At 34.7% G+C, this 20,292-nt stretch overlaps 1 protein-coding gene across 1 annotated transcript in view; it reads right to left on the minus strand.

Annotated features, from left to right (window-relative positions):
• The window catches only part of OLFM3 (olfactomedin 3), a 203,293-nt gene extending 183,643 nt beyond the window's left edge, over positions 1-19,650 (minus strand). The window contains exon 1 of the mRNA XM_009213883.3: positions 19,168-19,650. Coding sequence (XP_009212147.2) covers positions 19,168-19,236 — 69 coding nt within the window. The 5' untranslated portion in view covers positions 19,237-19,650. The remainder of the gene's footprint in view (positions 1-19,167) is intronic.
• Positions 19,651-20,292: the final 642 nt, after the last annotated feature.

Raw genomic sequence — 20,292 nt, forward strand, 5'->3', positions numbered from 1 at the left:
TACTTTGTTTCTTTCTCATAACATATACTGGAATCATGTACAATGGAATAAGATGAACTGAATAGGTAACATCAGGTTACAGATTTAGTACATTAGTTACAAGGTAGAACATATAGCATGAACAATATTTTTTGAAAACTAATTTACTGAAAAATAAGTTACTGTTTATCTTGCATTTACTAAATGCCAGGCAGTGGATTCAGTTCAAAATGTTATGTGATTTAATGTTTATGTAGTCCCTTGATGGAAGTATTATTTTCCCAATTGTATTATGGAGAAATGTGTGATTTGGAGAGAAGTAACTTGCTTCAAATGGGACAAGTCTTTTATTGTAATTTCAAACAAGAAAAATTATTTATTATAATTTTGCATCATTTGAACCACATAATAATTTCTACAAAGATTAAAGATAAGATACAGAGAAGAAAAGGTATGAGCTTTCTTAGAGTAAATGAAATTTTCAGTAGGACTTTAAATTATATGAAAAAATAATTTTAAATTGTTATGTGTATTTAATTGATAGGATAATTTGAAAGTCACCTCATTTAGTTTTTCAATGAGTTATAAGAATATGTTTAAGACAACAGCTCAAATAAAATTCATAGAATTATCTTAGGTTATTATGTAATTTATAAATAATAAAGTGCATTTAAAAATTATGTAATTTATGTCATTCACTTACTTTTTCTAGAATTAATGTAATTAGTTTTGATCATTGAGGTTTCACTCTTTAGTAGTTACCAGATCAAACTCTTGCTCTTTTATGCCAAACATATATATGCTCACACAGACAAGCACTTTAATTTTTTCACTTTCAGATTTATAGCTCAACAACATTGCAGTACTTTATGTACTCCTTTCATTCTATGATATCATCCCATAGCAAGGGAAATGGGAAGAATGTCACATAGATCTTTTTTTTTTCTTGCTTTAGTCACATAAAACTAAAGTTAACATTTTTCTTCTTTTATGTTTGTTGGATAATTAGAAAGACATTGTATAATAGATTAAGAGCCATATGTGATCCATGTCTCCTTAGGCATAAGTTAGAGCAGAAATAAATTGCTAAATGTAACAAATGACAAGTTTATTTCCATTAACGTAGTATATTTAAATTAAATTTTATTTTTGGTCTTAGAATTTTTGGAAGGAAAAAAAGTGAACTCTATTCTTCTGTATGTCTTGTAGGGGGGTGCAGAAATAATACATTCTCTTAGACATGGGTTAATTTTTACATTGCTTTAAAGACGTTCCAAGGGAATTTTCAGTATGGAGTTTTGACTAAATGTTGTTAAAATATACAGTCCTACCTGCTGTCTACTCTGCCCTTCTTTCATAGTTATATCATATCCACCCCTAACACTCAATGGATGAGTCTTCCCTTGAGTAAAATATGACCACTGATATGATTTGGCTCTGTGTCCCCACTTAAATCTCACCTCAAATTGTAACTCTCATAATCCCCATGTTTCAAGGGTGGGACAAGGTGGAGGTAATTGGATCATGGGGGCGGTTTCCCCCATGCTGTTCTCATGATAGTGAGTGAATTCTCATGAGATCTGATGGTTTTATAAGCATCTGGTGTTTCCTCTGCTTTCACTAACTTCATCCTGCTGCCTTGTGAAAAAGGTGCCTGCTTCTCGTTTACCTGCTACCATAACTGTAAGTTGCTACCATAACTGTAAGTTTCCTGAGGTTTTCCCAGCAATGTGGAATGATTTCAGAGAATGTATGGAAATGTCTGGATGTCCAGGCAGAAGTTTGCTGCAGGAGTGGAATCCTCATAGAAAACCTCTGCTAGGGCAGTACAGAAGGGAAATGTAGGGTTGCAGCCCCACACAGAGTCTCTACTGGGGCACTACCTTGTGGAGCTGTGAGAAGAGGGCCACCATCCTCCAGACCCCATAATGGTAAATCCACCGACAGCTTGTACTGTGCACCTGGAAAAGCTGCAGGCACTCAATGCCAGCCACTGAAAGCAGCTGGGAGTGAGGCTGTACCCTGCAAAGCCACAGGGATGGAGCTTCCCAAGGCCATGGGAGCTCACCTCTTGCATCAACGTGACCTGGATGTGAGACATGGAGTCAAAGGAGATTATTTTGGAAGCTTAAGGTTTAATGACTGCCCTTTGGATTTCAGAGCTGCATGGGGCCTATAGCCCCATTGTTTTGGCCAATTATTTTCCATTTGGAATGGGAGCATTTATCCAATGCCTGTACTCCCATTGTATCTAGTAACTAACTTGCTTTAGATTTTTATTCTCATAGGCAGAAGGGACTTGCCTTGTTTCAGATGAGACTTTGGACTTTGGACATTTGAGTTAGTGCCTGAATGAGTTAAGACTTTGGGGGTCTGTTGGGAAGGCATGATTGGTTTTGAAATATGAAAAGAAATGAGATTTGGGAAGGGCTGGGGTGGAATGGTATGGTTTGGCTGTGTCTACACCCAAATCTCACCTCAAATTATAATCCCCATAATCTCCATATGTCAAGGGTGGGACCAAGTGGAGGTGATTGGATCATGGGGGTAGTGTCCTCCATGGTGTTTTCAAGATAGTGAGTGAGTTCTCATGAGATCTGATGGTTTTATAAGCATCTGACATTTTCCCTGCTTGCAGTCACTCTGTCCTGCCACCCTGTGAAAAAGGTGCCCACCTCTCCTTTGCCTTCTGCCATGATTGTAAGTTTTCTGAGGCCTCCCCAGCAATGCGGAACAGTGAGTCAATTAAACCTATTTCCTTTATAAATTATTCAGTCTTGGGTATTTCTTCACCATGGCGTGAGTATGCACTAACACAACCACCTAGGGTAAATCTGGCCCAGAGTGAGAGCGAAGGGAGTGATACATCCTCCCATTTCCTATTATATTTTGTGTTGAATGCCCTCCAACTAGTTTATGGTTTTGTGCATTTTCCACATCAGAAGAAAATTGGGCTAACTAAACCTTTTCACAGTGTCAGTGAAAAAAAAAAAAAAAAAAAGTAGTTCCTGGGGAAAACTCAGGCTTGTCTTTCAATGCATATGAAAGATTCATTACCGATTTAGTCCAGACTGCAACAAGTGAGGAACTCACAATCAATCATTAGTGACATTTCCTCATGTCTGCTCATTTCTCTGAAAATATTTTTCACCTTTTAACTTCTACTGAAATCTGATTCTCCTCTGAACACACAGCTGCCCCAAAAGAACTCTCAAACCCTTTGCCACACTTCTGTCACTGAGCCTGGCAGTGTGAAAAGCTGTCCTCCTTGCTCCTAATTGCAGTTTTCAGGACATTATTCTTTTCTGCTCCCTACAGATAACTCATCCTCCCTCTCAGCTGCTGACCATGCTTCCTATTTCACCGAGAAAATGAAAGCAATTATAAAGGAGCTTCCATGCACTCACACACACTCTTAGCTGAACTGCCAACAATATTTGTATCATATACTTTGTCTTCCCACCTGTTCTTCTAAAGGAAGTCTCTGCATTCCCATTTTACAACAAATCTCTCATGTATCATTCCAATCAGCATCACAGTAGAGTGTTATTTCTTCCATTTTAGACATTAACAAAAACAAACATATCTGATGCCATATTCTCCTCTAGGTATACTTTATTTCTCATTTATTTTACAGCAAAACTCCTCAGAATTCTCCAGTTTCATGGGCTTAAAAACTGTCTGCACACTAATGATTCTCAAAATGATATATTCCATTCAGACATCTCCCTTGAACTTCAAATAACAGCTGCCTACTCTACAATTCCACTTGGATGTCTAATAAACATTTCAAACTTACTTACACGTTCAAAATCAAACTCCTAATCTTCTCTCTCATTTACCAAAATTTCCCATCTTAAGAAATATATTCCCTTCCAGTTGTGAAAATTTTGGGAAGTTTTTGGCTCAAGCCAAAAAATTTGGAATCATCCATGACTCTTGCCTTTTAGCTAATGTCAACATTAACCTAGTTATTTTATATCACCTGCTGTCTTAACTCCCTCCCTTACCACCAAAAGCAAATTTTTCCCGCAGAAGGCAAAAATGGTTCTTTTAAGACATAAATCATGTCATGTCACATCTTTGCTAAAACTCACAATATCTTTCCATTTCAATCAGAATTCTTAAAACCACCTACAGAGATCCACGTGATCTAGCCTTCTGACAAATCACTGATCTCATTTCCTGCTGGTCTCATTCTTGCTCCTTCTAGTTGAAGTTCACTATCCTTCTTGCCCTTTTCCAAACATTCCACATATACTCTTGGCTTATTGAATTTATACTTAAAATTGTCTGCTTGGAACAATTTATCTCAAGTATCTACAAAACACTTATCCACCTTCGTCACATCTTCGCTTTCAAGTATTGCATGTACCATGATACTGATTCTAATCATTTGTCCCTACACTACAATATGCCACTGTTTCTCTCTCATCTGTATTGTTTTCCCTCCATGTGATGTTTTACTATCTTACATATGTTTTTGCTTGTTTGTTTATTATTTGTTCTCAACTATTTTGTAAGCTTTAGGGCAGAAATTTGTGTCTTCTTGGTCACTGCTGTATCCTTAGATCTTAGATACAAGTACATGGCAGACATTCTGAAAATACATTGAAAAATTTTGACCATAAATCCTTGGTAATACACTTGTCATATAATTGATGATTGGAACCAATGTCAAACATCTATAGCAGGCTTACTCTGGTCATTTTGTTATTTTTTCTAACATATCAACCCATTACACATGATTTGAACTTTTTTGCCTAAATTGTAGCATTATGATGGAGTTTTATTGTATTTATAGAATGAATAAAATAATGAAAGAAAGGATATGAAGAAGTAATAAAGGAAGGAAGCGGGAAAGGGAGGAAAGAAGGAAAGACATTGAAATATAAGGAAGATACAAGTGAAATAATTACTCTTATCCCAAGATGAATAAACACTGAAAAAACATTGATCGTTCGAATCTGAAATCAAAATGACTAAAATGTTTTAGGTTATGCTAAATTGAAGGTCAGTTTAATCAAGCCAAAGTCATCTATAGTAGAAGATTCTTTATGTGGGGGAACCTCCCCCAAAACAGACTTATTATAAAAGAATTTATTTAAAAAAAATTGATTAATATGCATGTATGGTAATGGTGATGCAATCTACATGGAAAGAATCTTCACTTATAATTATCTTGGGGTCCAATCAGTGTAATTTCAATAAGCAGAGACAATCACAATGAAATCATGGAGACTTGGAGGTAAGATATGCATTGGGATTCCTCTCAGTAATTTTTGTTTAGATGATTAAAATAGATGGTCCCATAGCTAGCTAGGTACAGAGACAGCAAGATAAAGATAGATAATATAGAGATACTTACAGTTTTTAAAATATTTTGCTACTGTGATGGTTAATTTTATGTGTTAACTTGACTGGGCTATGGAGTTCCCAGATATTTGAACAAAGAATATTTTGCATGCGTATGTGAAGGTGCTTCCAAAGGATATTAAAATTTGAATTGGTAGGCTGAGTAAAGTAAATTAACTTCTCTAATGTGGGTGAGCCTCTTCCAATCTGGTGCAGGCCTGCATAGAACAATAAACCTGAGCAGAAGAGAACTGCTCCTTCCTGACTGCTTTTGAGTGTGGCTATCCATTTTTTCCTGCATTCATCCATGAGCTGGAACATTGGCTCTTCCTGGTTCTCCACCCTCCAGAACATCTGACTAGAACTATACCCTCTCCTTGGTGTCCAGCTCGCTAAATGAAGATCTGGGACTTATCCACCTACCTAATCATGTGAGCCCAATTCTTTAATGAGTCTCACTCTCTGTCCCTGTCTCTCTTTGTTTCTACACACACACACACACACACACACACACACACACACACACGCAATTTATATATTGGTTGTTTCTCTGGAGAACCCCTAATAGTACAACTAAATTGTGTGTTTTTTAAATTTGTTTTTTCACCTGTTGTTTGGAGTTAACTAAATTCCATAAATATTTTTAATCTGGTACAGTTTAAGTCCTGAAATATTTGAGTAATTATACTTTTATCATTTTAATGCCACCAGTGGCTCTCTTTCTTTTACATCTTCATCAGCCTCTTTTGCATCTCACATAATTAGGGATAAGAAAAACTCAAGTTACGTAAAAAAGCTCTTCAGTCTTTCACAGGCTTGTACATCTCTTTGACTTCATACATGCTGTTGCCATATACTGGAATACCTTTTCATTCTTCATTGTCTAGTTAACCTTTCTTTAAGGATTCCTGTCCCCAGGGAACTCTCTCCTATGCTTCATTCTGCTATAAGTCCCCCACCCTCAACCCTGCCACATTCTCTCCTTGTGTCTTATACAGGTTTCTGCTGTGGGACATGTCATCTTGTACTATAATTATTAATAAACATCTTTGGGTCCTCCAGTAAAAAGTGTTAAGCACTTCAGAAGGGTAGAAACTGTATTAAAACATGTGTTATGTCCAACTCCTAAAATAGTGCCAGTTGTATTTATTGAAAAAGTAGTTACCATGTAAATGCCATTGGTCCAGTCTATCCCATGTGATAATTTAGAACATTGAGAATCTTTAATATCTGAATGATTTATATTCTTCTTTAATAATTTTCTTTATAAATTTTCTTAAACCTAAAAGCAATTCTCAATTATCTGTAATTAAATAAGCAAACTCAAAAACACAATTTTTTTTTTCTCAGTTTCACATGAAAGAGGAAATCCTGGATATGTTTTAAGAGATGTGTCACTAAGCAATCATCATTTATTTGCCTGTTCTTTATGAAATATGCATTGGTTTTCTAAACAAAATTGCTTTCATTGGAAGACTTGCCAGTGCCTTTGGTAGATCACACTTTGACTGATGACAGCGATAGAGAAGGAAAAAAATGGAATCATAGTCCTCATCATATTGAATCACGGGTAGCCTGCTTATTTGTATTTTCACCAAAAAAAGTAGATTACAAAACAATATAAAGAAGTTTTCATCCAGTGCTTTTAAAAGACCTATGATGGCAAAGAAATGAAATTCTTAGGCCGGCTCAGTGGCTCACACCTGTAACCCCAGCACCATGGGAGGCCAAAGTGGGTAGATCACTTGAGGTCAGGAGTTTGGGGCAACATGGAGAAACCACGGCTCTACAAAAAACACAAAAATTAGCTGAGCATGGTGCCGCAGGCTTGTAATGCCAGCTACTCGGGAGGCTGCGGCCCAGAATCATCAGAGCCTGGAAGGCAGAGGTTGCAGTGAGCCGAGATGACACCACTGCACTCTAGCCTGGGCAACAAAAGGACAAACACGAGACTCTGTCTCAAAGACAAACAAACAAACAAAGAAACAAACAAAAAGTTCTTAGATTGCAGGTGAGATTCTATAGGCAGATATTTACCTAACAACAAGATGATTTATTTTTTATATTACAAATGTCAATCAGGGAAAACCTAAACTTTTCATGTAATTCAATTAGGGCTATGTGTAATCCAGTTATAGCCTACTTCAATAAGCAGTTTTTTTTTTTTTTTTTTTTGAAAAGGAGTCTTGCTCTGTCTCCCAGACTAGAGTGCAGAGGCGCCATCTTGGCTCACGGCAACCTACGCTTCCAAGGGTTCTAGCGATTCTCCTGCCTCAGCCTCCTGAGTAGCTGGAACTACAAGTGTCTGCACCATGCCCAGCTAATTTTTTTGTATTTTTAGTAGAGAGGAGTTTCACCATGTTGGCCAGGTTGGTCTCGAACTCCTGAACTCAGGTGATCCTCCCACCTAGGCCTCCCAAAGTGCTGGAATTACAGGCTTGAGGCACTGTTCCCTGCTGCAATTTTTCATTTCTGTATTAGCTATCTTCTTTTATAATACTTAGACCACATTGTAATTTATGTCTATGGTCTTTCTAATTTTCATATTCACAATCATAGACTCTAGCATTATGTGGCTGATTATGTTTGTACACATTAATTAATAAGGCAATTACCAATTATTACTAATATATATAAGCCAGTGTATTAGTTTCTATTGTTGCTGTAACAAATTACCACAAACCTAATGGTTTAGAACAACACAAATTTATTAGAGTTCTGGCAGACAAAAACCTGAAGACTTCTATGAGCTTAAAATCAAACTGTCAGTAGGGCTGCATTCCTTTCTAAACGGTCTCTGGAAGCATCCATTTCTTTTAGCTTTCCAGCTTCTAGAGGTAGCCTACATGGGTTGGCTTGTGCATCATTTCCCCATTTTAAAAGTGCATCTCCCTAATCTCTGCTTTTGTCATCCTTGCTTCTTTTTCTGATTCTGGGTCTCCAGTCTTCCTCTCAAAAGGACCATTTTGATTATATTGAGCCTACCCAGAAAATTCAGGATCATATTCTCATCTCAAGATCCCTACTTTAGTCACATCTACAAATTCCATTTGGTCATGGAAGTTAACATAAGCATAGATTTTGTGGATTAGAATGCAGACATCTTTGGAAGGATGTTATTTTGTCTACCACAGTCAGTATGCAATTTTTATTATATGTTGCCAAAAAACCATAACACAGTAGCAGTAAATATCATTAGAAGTAAGTGTAACTCAATATAAAAAGAAACTTTCCCATAATTATTTCTGATTAAAAATAAACCCTATTCCTTGAATACTGTTCTATTCCCCAATATTAGAAACATATAGAGAGAAGCTAGATAACCATCCATCAGTTATGTTATAGATTTGAAATAGACGTTCTCTCTATTTTCTTATAACTTTAGCCATCTCTTTTGCTTTAACTTTAATAAAGACAGTAGAAACACAAGGTCATTTACTCATTAATCTTTCAATTAAATTTGCAAAAACTAATGAAAGGGAAGATACAGAATACATGTTAAATATGCCATAATGCTTGGGATGTGAAATGAGCTTATATATTTTTGTATTTTCTGTGTGTGTCACTATATGCATACAATGAATTGCGGTGATTTTTCTCCAAGACTTTAATTCTGATTTTCAGCAAAATGAAAGCAATATGCATTTTTACCTTTAACTTAATCAATTTGAAAGGCTATGAGCAGAAGTAAAATGAATGAAGAAAATAATGAGCTATATTTTTGAGAGATTGATGTGCCCCATTTCAGGATGACCTACCAAAAGTATAACAGCATTTGGTGGTTCAACATACTCATCTCGTACATGAGGAAATGGAAAGCACACAACGTCAGTGGCTTGCCCGGGGCCATACAACTAGATAGTTACAGAGCTGTTGTAAGGTCCCTGCTTTTCTAACTCCTAATTTGGTACTCTGTCCACAATACTATAAACTTTCAATATCCTACATAGTATATGATTTTCTCTGATTTGGTATAATTTCTCTTTTCCTTAATCTCCATTTTGTATACGAAATTACTATTATTTAGTTGAGTCTCTTGAGAGGGAAATAAGATCTTTTCCAATGTCATTATGTACAAATAGACCAAATACAGTCAAGCTTATTTCCTCTTTCTCTGCAAAGTTCAGATTTAAGTAGGGAAAGAAAAAGGAGTTTAATGATGTTTTCTTGCCTTTTTCTTTCTTTCATTTATTCTTTCTAAGAAATATTAAGATTAGTTGAACTAAGATCTTGTTCCAAAGTTTAATGCCAGCAGTCATAGAAGAGTAACTACGTCTCATATTAATTAATATAATCATTCTCTGTGTAGGGGGTGGGGGGTGTAGGAAGCAATAAAGTTAACTGAAATATTTAAATACATATTGACAAATGGATCATCATCTGTAACAACTTAAACCATCCGTGATATGTAAACAAATAGCTTTCCTCAATTGTTTTTCTTTTAACTGTATTTGAATGTGCTCACCTCCATGCTACATATAAACTCATTTGTAATTTTATCACTTAAAGTCTTATTTTATTTTTGTTTTAGAAAAAATATTTAGATATGGAGTCTTATCTTGATTTGACCAACAAGGAGGTTGAAGCTTTGACATCAATGAGGGGTGCAATGAATAAATAATGAATTATTTACATTTACTTGATTCCTTACCCTCAAATACCTTCTGCTCAGTTTGGGGTCATTATATTACAATAGCTATCTCTTCGGCATAAGCTTCCTTACTCTTGTTACATTTCCTTCTGCATATCCCTTGAGTACTTTAAGATCAATCAAATTGAAGTCATTTTACTCTCTGTTTCTTGTACCCAGCTTCATAAAGAGTAGAATATATCTGTAGCATCTATAAATAATAAGTATAATAAGAAGTCTTTAGAGAGTCTTGAGCCAAATAATATTTGTTTGTTTTTACTACAATGATATGTATGAAGATTTCATTATGACACAAAACTTACATAAGTGTAAAAATAATGACTGTGGGTCCTGATTCCAGATACATAATTCCCGACGCAGCCATAAATGTAGATCACTCCCAGAAGAGATGGCATCTTTTGTAAGTCATATTTTGCCAGTGACATTTTGGTGCTAGTTAATCAACATTTCCAGTACTGATTCTCTATTTGAAGAAATCCTGCCATCTGGAATTGGTCCCTCTAGTAATATTATTTAAATCATCATGGAGTAATGCTTCTTAATCACCTTCAACTTAGTTGGAAAAATTAATAGGCTTGTCTATTCAATTTATGTCCTCCCTTTGGGGTTATCTAGATATCTGTTTATTTGTAATAGTTAAACAACTTTATTACTGACATTTTTTTTCCAGAGCATTTTAACCCACAAAGTTAATCATACAAAATATTTAATTTCTGATACTATTTAGAAGTTACAATTCAGATGAATCTGACTCCACTATACTTATATTTGTTTTTAACTATTAAAAATTATTCTTAATGGTGGTGCTATGTTCTTAAAATAATGTAGTAGAAAAATGGAGGCAATATGGCTTTTCTTTATATGGCACAGTACCATTATAAGTGTATATACTAAGATAATAATTTAAACAGAACCTTTAGATACGTAAAAAAAAAAGTCAGTCTTTAAAAAGAGTTGGAAAAATATAGGTAATATACTAATTTATCGAATAAAGCTAAGACATTACATATAATGAAAGTAGTCAAAACAATATGTACACATTAATAAAATGTTTGTACTTATAAGTCCATGCAAATGAAATGGACACTAAGAGGATATACTAACTTTGCCACCAAGCATCATTAAACACAGGTAATTCACAGGAGTATTAAGGTTGTAGCAATCTAGAGAGCTACCACAAGTCAAAAATAGCACCGAAGATAGTGGGGTGTGCACGAAATTAATAAGAAATTTAAAGAAACATAATTTTTAGCGTAAGTCAAGATAAGTAACCTGGCATAAGAGTTTTAAGTCTTTAAAGGTTCTTAAACTCAGTCTCACTTCCCTGCCTCAGTATCTTGTCTGATGGAAAAATGGATCAAAAACATAGATTATACTCATGCATCATTTAACCCAGGATTTCAAGATTATTAGGTGCTCCTTGACTTATTTATCCTTCATATATTCATTTTTTCATGCAAAAACTACTTACTAAATATCTTATATCAATAAGACACTGTGCTAGCTGCTAGATAGGAAAAAATAGGATAGTGCCCAAAACACTGAACCTGCCCTTATAATTTATTAGAAGGGATAAAATACAATACATGAATACATCACAATTTAATAAGAGAGATACAATAAAATAACTACTAATAAAGTAAGAAACAAGTATGTGTACATACTTCTGAATACTATTTCAAAGAAGAGTGATTAGAAATTGTTCTACAAATTTGCGGTAGGGAGGAAATACAATTCAACCTTCGTTCATGAACGACTATTCTGTGTCAGACATAGTACATGCAGCTAAAGACACAAATATAAAGAAAACATCATGATTATCTTCTAGGAGTTCTTAGTTTATCAGGATTATCTAATGTTGGGGTGCAAGGAATGTCAGGGAAGAATTTATGGAAAAAGTGGTACTGGAGTTGCATCCTAAAATGTAGGTAAAATTTTGACATATGGAGAAAAGGGAAAAAAGCTTTCCAGGGAGAGACAAAACCATGACTACAACAGCATCTGCAATCTTCTCTCTAAACTTATTTTTATACTTCTGAAGGCTTGGTATGAAAATAACAGAAGGCATAGCTCTGTGATACATGCTTTATAACACCTTGTTTTTAATGCAAAAAGAATCAATGTTCTTGGAAAAATCTTTTTTTATTATTTCAGCTACATTTTTGAATATTTTTATTAGTGCCATTGAAATTACCTGGCGCTGTAGATAGAGATGGTCTTATGCGATTTCCGTATTTTAGATTCCCCTAAATAATCTGGAAACTCTTATAGAAAGTAACAGAGATAAATTAAACCTCATTATGGTATGGTGTGCAAGTATTTTTAAACATTTTTAAAATACTAGTTGTTCGTAAGTGGAATCTATTTTAGACATTACGTATTTGTTTTTGTATGATTTTTACCCTTCATTTTATTTACATGGGTTGAGTATAGAAAAGAAAAAAATTAACTCATGAGCTACTGAGGTGGATTTGCTACGGGATGAGCAACATCAGCAGAAATATTCCAATAACTAATTGAGGGTCAAAGTCTTTTGAAAAACTCTTTAGAAGTCTCTACTGAGAAGAGCAAGAAGATGAATATAAGCAGAGGGACACAGAGCAATCCAAGAGAAAAGAGTAGAGAAATTATATTCCTAAATGTGGTCTTTTCTCCATGACCCTCTGCCTTGATTAACTTGAGAAAATCCCTTTTCTGACCTTCCCTCTTTAATATTATTTTTGAATCTTCAAGAGAACTTAAACTACTTTCTCATTAGCATAGTTTGCGAAGACGTAAGAAGTCTATACTTTGCACACTGGCCAGAAAAAGCAGTTTTATCTGTTGGTAGATTCTTTGTTTGAATCTATCTTTCCCCTCTGTGATCTCTTCTCCATGATTAGTTTAAAAGCTCTTTTCTTGACGTGGTTCAGCTTTGATATTATGAAACCACACTTCGTGTTTTACATTTTTTCCTAAGAAACTTGTAAAAAGTGACTTTTTCGATATAATTATGATGTAAACTTGTAAGGTGACAAGTTTAAATTGGAGCTTTGACCAAAATGATGGACTGGTTCTGAGAAGCTATGCTAACTTTATATAATATTCACTTTTCGCAAAACTGAAAAGAGGAAACAGCAAGAGTGAAGGAATATGATAAGGTTTTTTTTATTATTATCAGTCCTTAATATGTGGTCCACAATAGACTTTAGATTTGGTTATAGGTTGATTGATGTAAGTGGAATATTTGCACTAAACTTTATGGTTTAAAATATGTTTTTGTATATATTAATATCATAAATAATTGTATAAGTTCCATTGCTGTGATATTATTTCATTGTTATGAAAACTGAGCTTCAGATAGGTTAACTCACTATTTAAAAGTTTTACTATTAGAGCTGAAAGCCACTTCTTATTTCATGTCTAGCTTCTGCTTTTACACTGATGTGAAAGTACAAATTTTAAAATTGTATTTAAAATATTGTCATAATAGCATTAGTTTCATTAAAAATGTACTTCATGATTTTTGATTGGTAAGTGGGCATAGACTGAATAGATTAATGACCAGTGTCAGGTGAACTAAAATGTTCAAGGACCACCATTTCAACATCATATTGTAGATTTAAACCAGGGTAATGAGTGTTTACATAGTTTTGATATTGTCCTAATACTTGAATACTATTGGGAAATAATTTCACTCAAATATGTGGAAATGTACAGATAATCCCAGGGACTCACTGTAATTAATTTCACCTAACTTACCAAGAAAACAGTCTGGTTTTGCATATTTCTCTAGTTTCACTACTGCAAATTAAGTTGTGTTTTATGCTTTTAAGTAAATTGATGTTTAATTAATACTTACGTAAATCAGATGCAAGGTCTTAGTTTTTAAGCTGAAGCTTTATCAGGTCTCACTTTTTTCTTTATATATTTTCTTAGCACAAAAATTGAAGCTTTAAAAATAACTGCCAGTCCAAAATCCTTAAGGATGTGTCTGCCTAGAAGAGTCAGCAACAGACTATGTAGCCCTCCCAAATACCTTTCACATGTCTTTAATACATCCAGTACTTCCTTTCATATGGGAAATAAGTTTTTACTTTACTTTTCCCTAGATGACTTTCAGTTAAATAAAATACTTATGGCTGAAGTATGAAACATGTTGGTTTTCAGACCTACTAAGTTAATGAATGATCTCTTCAGGGGAGCAATGTTTGATAGGTGAATGGATTGAAGCCTGAGCATATGGATTGTGTCTATGAATATCGGCGGGAAGCAGAGTGGTGAGGCAGAAAGTAGAAAATTGAAAGTTTTAAATGCGAAACCGAACAGATGAAAACTGCATGATATTATCCAGGGAGGCTCATTCTCAGGTCTCACAAAGTTTATGATATTACTAGCTAGACCCTACAAAAGAATTGGTTAATTTTTGATAAATGGTCAGATATTATTAAAAAGAGTCATTCTAGAGTTTAACAAAGTTTTCAGAATGTCTAGGCTCCTCATTCTATAGGTATGGGCATCAAAATCACAGCTTCCCCAAAGTCACATCTATGTATATCATCAGTAGAAGAAGTAGCGTCTAGAAATGGGGGGCCTTGAATCCCTTGTGTTTCTCCCACTTGTGCTGCTTTCCCTCCCAACAGAGCATCGATCATTACAATAGCCACTTTGTAAAGAGAATAGTTGCAAAGCTATAAGCAGTAAGAATTTTAAAAGAAAAATGAAGAAAGGTGATGCCGTTTAACTGTTTCTAGTTGCCAGGAGAAAGAGTGAGAAAGAATATTTACTTCTTCCAAAATAAAAGTTTAATCAGGTTAAGGAAGATGAGAAAAGATAAGACCAGGAAGCTATTTGCTCCTTCAAAACATAGACAGGCTGCCTTGAACACTTCAGTTTTTGCCATATCAGGGTTTACTGGTGCATAATTACAGGTCCTTGCCAAATGTCATCAATCCATATTTCTGTTCTAATTTGAGTTGATCCTGTTATGAAGAGGATGTCTCTAGCGCACAGGAGAAACAGGAAAAGACAGATTTTTAAGGTGAATTTTAAAGCAAGTAGTAATCTCAGTTTATTTCTCTTGCTTTTTTTGCTTTTCCTCAGTTTCATTTAAAAATAGTAAGAACAAGAACTTTAATTAGATTTATGCATGAAAGCTACCCTTAGACAATTTAAATCTGATTATTTTCTTTAGCAATATCAAAGTATGAAGGTTGTATGGTATATTACATTTTGAAACATTCAGTAATATAATTATTAAAATATTCCTAATTCTCATCGTGCTTATAGGGCTTTAAAGCAATTATCTTATTTAGGGCAACAGATCTAATTGCCTGGGTTGCCTTGAACAGAAACTACAGTTTAGTGATGGAGATTATTGCTGAATCATTGTTATAGTTTATGTCTGTAGTGTGAGCAAGTATCATGAAGATAAGTTTAACATATTTCTACATAAGAAGATAGTAAATGTTTCCTCAAACTCGGCACAATTTCCCTGACAGGGCATTTTCTGATATATTTATGAGACAAGTATGACTTATTTAAAGTTTAGCAGTCAGAATAGTGTGTAGATAGGGCCATGTCACCTCTTTTTAACTGTTCCCCAAGTATCTGGCTGGCTCCAGTGTCAATGTTGTGTTTGAAATCTGCACAGTCATATTTATATCCTCCTATCTTTATAGTTCAGAACAGAGAAATTCATGGTTCTGATTCACAGGAATTACTGTTTTGTTACAATGTTCAAATAATGGCCCGCTAAAAATCTTCTTGCAACAGAAAGAAGTCCACTCTCCTACTATGAAGGTCATTACTGAAATCAATGCCTTCAGTTTAAAAGCACAGAGATGCCATCTAGCAGCCGCCCTCAGAAATTCCCTACACAGAAATAGTTCTTTCCCTATAAAATTGAGCAATAATTGAATTCCTACAAGCTTTCAGTGTTTGAAATTTTGCTTATAGAATGATGATTTGGCATGTTGTCTATAATTCAAACACTCCATTACAAATGAAATTAATTGACTTCCCTTAAAATAGGCAGTGATATACATCTGAGTTTTTCTAAAAAGAACTGGAAACTTACTAATTATACTTTAATTAATAAAAAGTATTTCAAACAAATTTCCTAAAAGAAAAATTGATCATCTGTCCCTACAAAAATACAAATAATTAATTAGTGTGAATTGCCTTCCTTTGTTGGAAGAGAATACCAATCTTGCCAATTTTTTGATACAGTAAATGAGAGAGAAGAAACTAAGTACATGCTGAAACTAAGCTCAGTCTATGAACAATGGATCTTGGCCACTTTTAAAAATTTAAAAACAATATTGACTTTCAAGTAACTTATCTACCATAAGATGGCGATACTTAAGCACTTTATAAAATGCCATATAAGACCTGTAAGCTTCAGTGACGGAAAACACACACACACACACACACACACACACACAGCATTATAAATGTAAACATTATATGGTCTTCCATGAAATAGAATTGGCACTGTTGTTAGAAAACCCAGTAGTCTTCAGGTAAATTGGTATATAAGAAGTGCTTTCTAAGATGTAGATTTCCAATATTTGATATATGTAAAATCCTATACTTAAAAAAACTTTATTCAATTTTAAGAGTTCTCCTATTTTGCCAGTTTCTGTTTATCCATATTATATATATACACACACATATATATGTTTACAATAAATAGAAAATATAATAATATAGAATAATACTTAAAATTATTTGAAAATTTGATTATGATATATATCATTCCTAATGTATTAAAAGGTAAAAAAGCAGTTGGTTACCATTTCTGTTCACTTAAGTGTTATCACAAATTATTTCTTATTTGTCCAAAAACTGTATTTTTTTGTAGTATTATATTAATGGATTTTTTATTTTAATTTCACCATATATAATTTGCTTTATGAATCCTGACTTTTAAAATCTAAGCCCTTAAGTAACTAACGGAATAAAAAATAAAATTGTAGAAAATTCTTAGCTTGTAACCTAATTGACAATTATTTTGAGGACACAATGATGCCATCTGTAATTTTTTTGGGGGGGCAATATAAATATATATTATATAAATATGTAATACAATAGTAGCTTCTCTTCATTTTTTAAAGCAATGTTTTGTCTAAAAGTCCTAAAACTTGTTATAACATTAAAATTACTTGTTTTGAAAGTTTTAACATTCTCTGTAATGTCTATGATATAGAACAAATACCTTTTGAAAAAAATCATCTTTTGTTCTTTGCACACTGTATTGCAGTATGTGGAAGCTAAGAAGGACAGTTTGAAAAGTTAATGTATGTCTTCCCTGGATTTTTCAACTCATTTGTGGCAAATATCCACAGTTCATTCTGAAGAAATTAAAAAGTTTTATAGCATTGAATACACACAAATAAACTCACCAAAACTAGAAAAGATTATATTGACCAAAGATGCATTGCTTATTGTAAAAATTTGTCTTCATATTTAACAGAAAATTATCTATATATTTAATTTTGGAAAGAAAGGGGTGCAAACAATGAAGATATTTATGCATCAAAAATACCAGACAAATCAAATCATACACAAAATTGTTAATGAAGCTCTACATTTCTGAATTTATTTTAAAGAAAAACAAATAAAACTCACTTTAAGTCAAGTGACTTTTTCTGCAGTAACTTAGTGATTAACTTTGCTTTAAAAAATGTTCTACCAAGAATATTCCCAAATCAGATATATAATGGAATGTATTCAAAAGTTTTAAGCAATATATAATATAAAAAGAGTGGCAGTGGATAGAATGTGTCACTACAGGGTGCAGAGTCAAGAAGAAAAATAAATAAATATAAAAACAAAATCAACACTTTTTCCTAAGTATAAAATGCTTTAAAGTTACACCTTAGCATACAAAATATGCCTTTAAGATTATTAAGATGACATTCACACAGTGTGAAGCGTTTACATCAATAATACCAGTACAATCAAAGCTTTAAAATAAAATGAGTTTATTCTCATCGGGTCCCTCTAAATATGAAAGAGTACAGAAATGATTACAAATATATACGACATGATTCTAAGTTTTACCTGTATACTATATTAGGCCTACAAATATCACAACCACAGTATTAAATTATGCTTTATTACATCTTAGTTCTATTCAGTAATGAAAGGAAACTTAATTTGTCTACACTGCACACATGATGTAAAGCTTTAAAAATAACTTTATAATATTCCAAAATATAGCTTTTATTAGTTTTATAGCATGGAATCATTCTTCCTATAGTGTCAAATTGCTGTTGGCCAGTTAAATAAGTAAAATAATAAATTTTACTCTTTTTCAGCAGGTGGCTTATCTCTTATTCCCTATCATTATGATTTTCTTAGAAGCTTTCAAATTATCTCACTTTGTCATCAAGACTTTTCTCAGACATCGTTGAAAATATTTGTCCATATTTTCCTGTCTTTTTATCAAAGGAGTTTAGCGTTCACTTTAATTGCTAGTACTAGATAATTTTCAGAGTTCAACATCTACGAGCTAACTCATCCTTCCTATTGCCCTCCTTAGTTTGTTAAGGTTCTCACTTTCTGTTTCTTAACACTGATAATCAGAACTTCCTCAGTGCCCCCTAATTTTCTTAATGAAAAGAAAGAAACAAACACAAGCCGCTTTCACCAACGCCTCTCAGCCATGGCAGAGAGTATAGCTCTGCTGCTCTGCCATGTGTGTTACAAGCAGCATCCCAAATGTTTTGGACACAAACCGCAGCACGTCTGCGATGGGAGTATTATTGACCAGGATCAGCTGGAAAACGCTTCCCTGCTTTCAACAAAGAAACGGTTCACCATGTCCTAATACATGTTTATAAATTGCATTGTTTTTACTGCAAACTCCTTTGCATTACCCGTCCGTCTTCAAAAGAGAGCATTAAGCAGTTGGACACGGAATAAGCGAAATTCCCCGGAGAGCCGCATTGCCCGCTGCCCATGCACATTATATTTTCTCCTGGTCCCTCCCCCCGCGCGGTAGGACTCTACCTTGAGGAGCTATTCCTCTGGTAGTTCACCTTGTTATCTTCCAGGCAGTGGGGATACGCCAGGCACCATAAGGTAGCTGAAAGAGCTGTCTCTCGTGCCGTTTTTGACATATTTATTTGCATTTTTGTTAGGTTTGTTACATATCGCACATGTATTTCAAACAAGACTCAAAATATTGTTCATACCTTGGAAGGATCTAAGCCGGCAAGCAAAGACAGAAGCAGGAGGTTGAGAAGGTTGGACGTCGCCTGCATTCTGATCTGGGTTTTTGCCCCCTCTTTACTCTCTTTTATGTAGGCACTCCGCTCACTGCAGAGACCTTTCCCTCGTCAGTTGCACTTTCTGCCTGCCAGTCAGAGCAGAGTGGAAGCAGAGGCGGCGGCAGCAGCAGTAGCAATAACAGCAGCAGCGGCAGCCGCGGCAGCCGCCCTGGGGGGCGATCATTCCGCAGGCATTCTCAGAGCTAGGAGTCCGGGAGCTCAAGAGAGTGGGTTGGGCTGCAGTGGGCGCTGGCCGCGGTGCTGAAGCGCCTCCAACCCTCGCGCCCCAGTTTACCCTCTCCCCCGCTGCTATATAGCCAGCCTACCTCAAAAGTTTTGACCCAAGGAATAGATAAAGGGAGTAACTGCTGAGAGAGGTGTGGAGACCTGGACAACGGATATGACATCACTACAGCTCCTGGGGGTTTCGGGGGGATATTTTGCGGGGAATTTGTTAACCGAACAAGGATTGACTCTCGTGCTCCAGTTCAGCATTTGCCGGCAACTTGAGCTGCAGAGAAGTAAAGAGTCAGCTAAATACAGGATTATGAAACAAATAGTGCACTGGAACCTTCTGCTGTCATTGACAGAGGACTTGATATTGTATTTAGTGCTTTAAACAAAGTTTGCAGTGCAGTCTATCAGTGTGTGTTTGTCATCCAAGGCACACGATTTTCAGCTGTTATAGATAGATAAATGTAGTAATTTATAGATGTGTACAGTCATTTGTGAATAGTTTATTGAAATTATATGTTTTGGTTGGGTATTGATGTGTATCTATCTATCTATCTAGGGATTTTGGTCATCTGAAAACACTATGCATAAATAAATAAAGAGACTTATATTTTTCTTTTAGTTATAAATGGTATATTCCATTAAGTGTTCCCCCAACTGAAATAGCCCCACCACCCCATATGCACAGTCATACCTGGAAATATAGTTTTTCTATCAGTCTGACTTGTGTTTTTACTTGAGGAAGAATTCACTGATAGATGGATAGTGGGATGGGAAAAGTGACTATTTCTAAGCTTTCAAACACTTCTGTAACCT

This window comes from Papio anubis, chromosome 1 (genome assembly GCF_008728515.1).
Source record: "Papio anubis isolate 15944 chromosome 1, Panubis1.0, whole genome shotgun sequence".
Taxonomy (NCBI): Eukaryota; Metazoa; Chordata; class Mammalia; order Primates; family Cercopithecidae; genus Papio; species Papio anubis.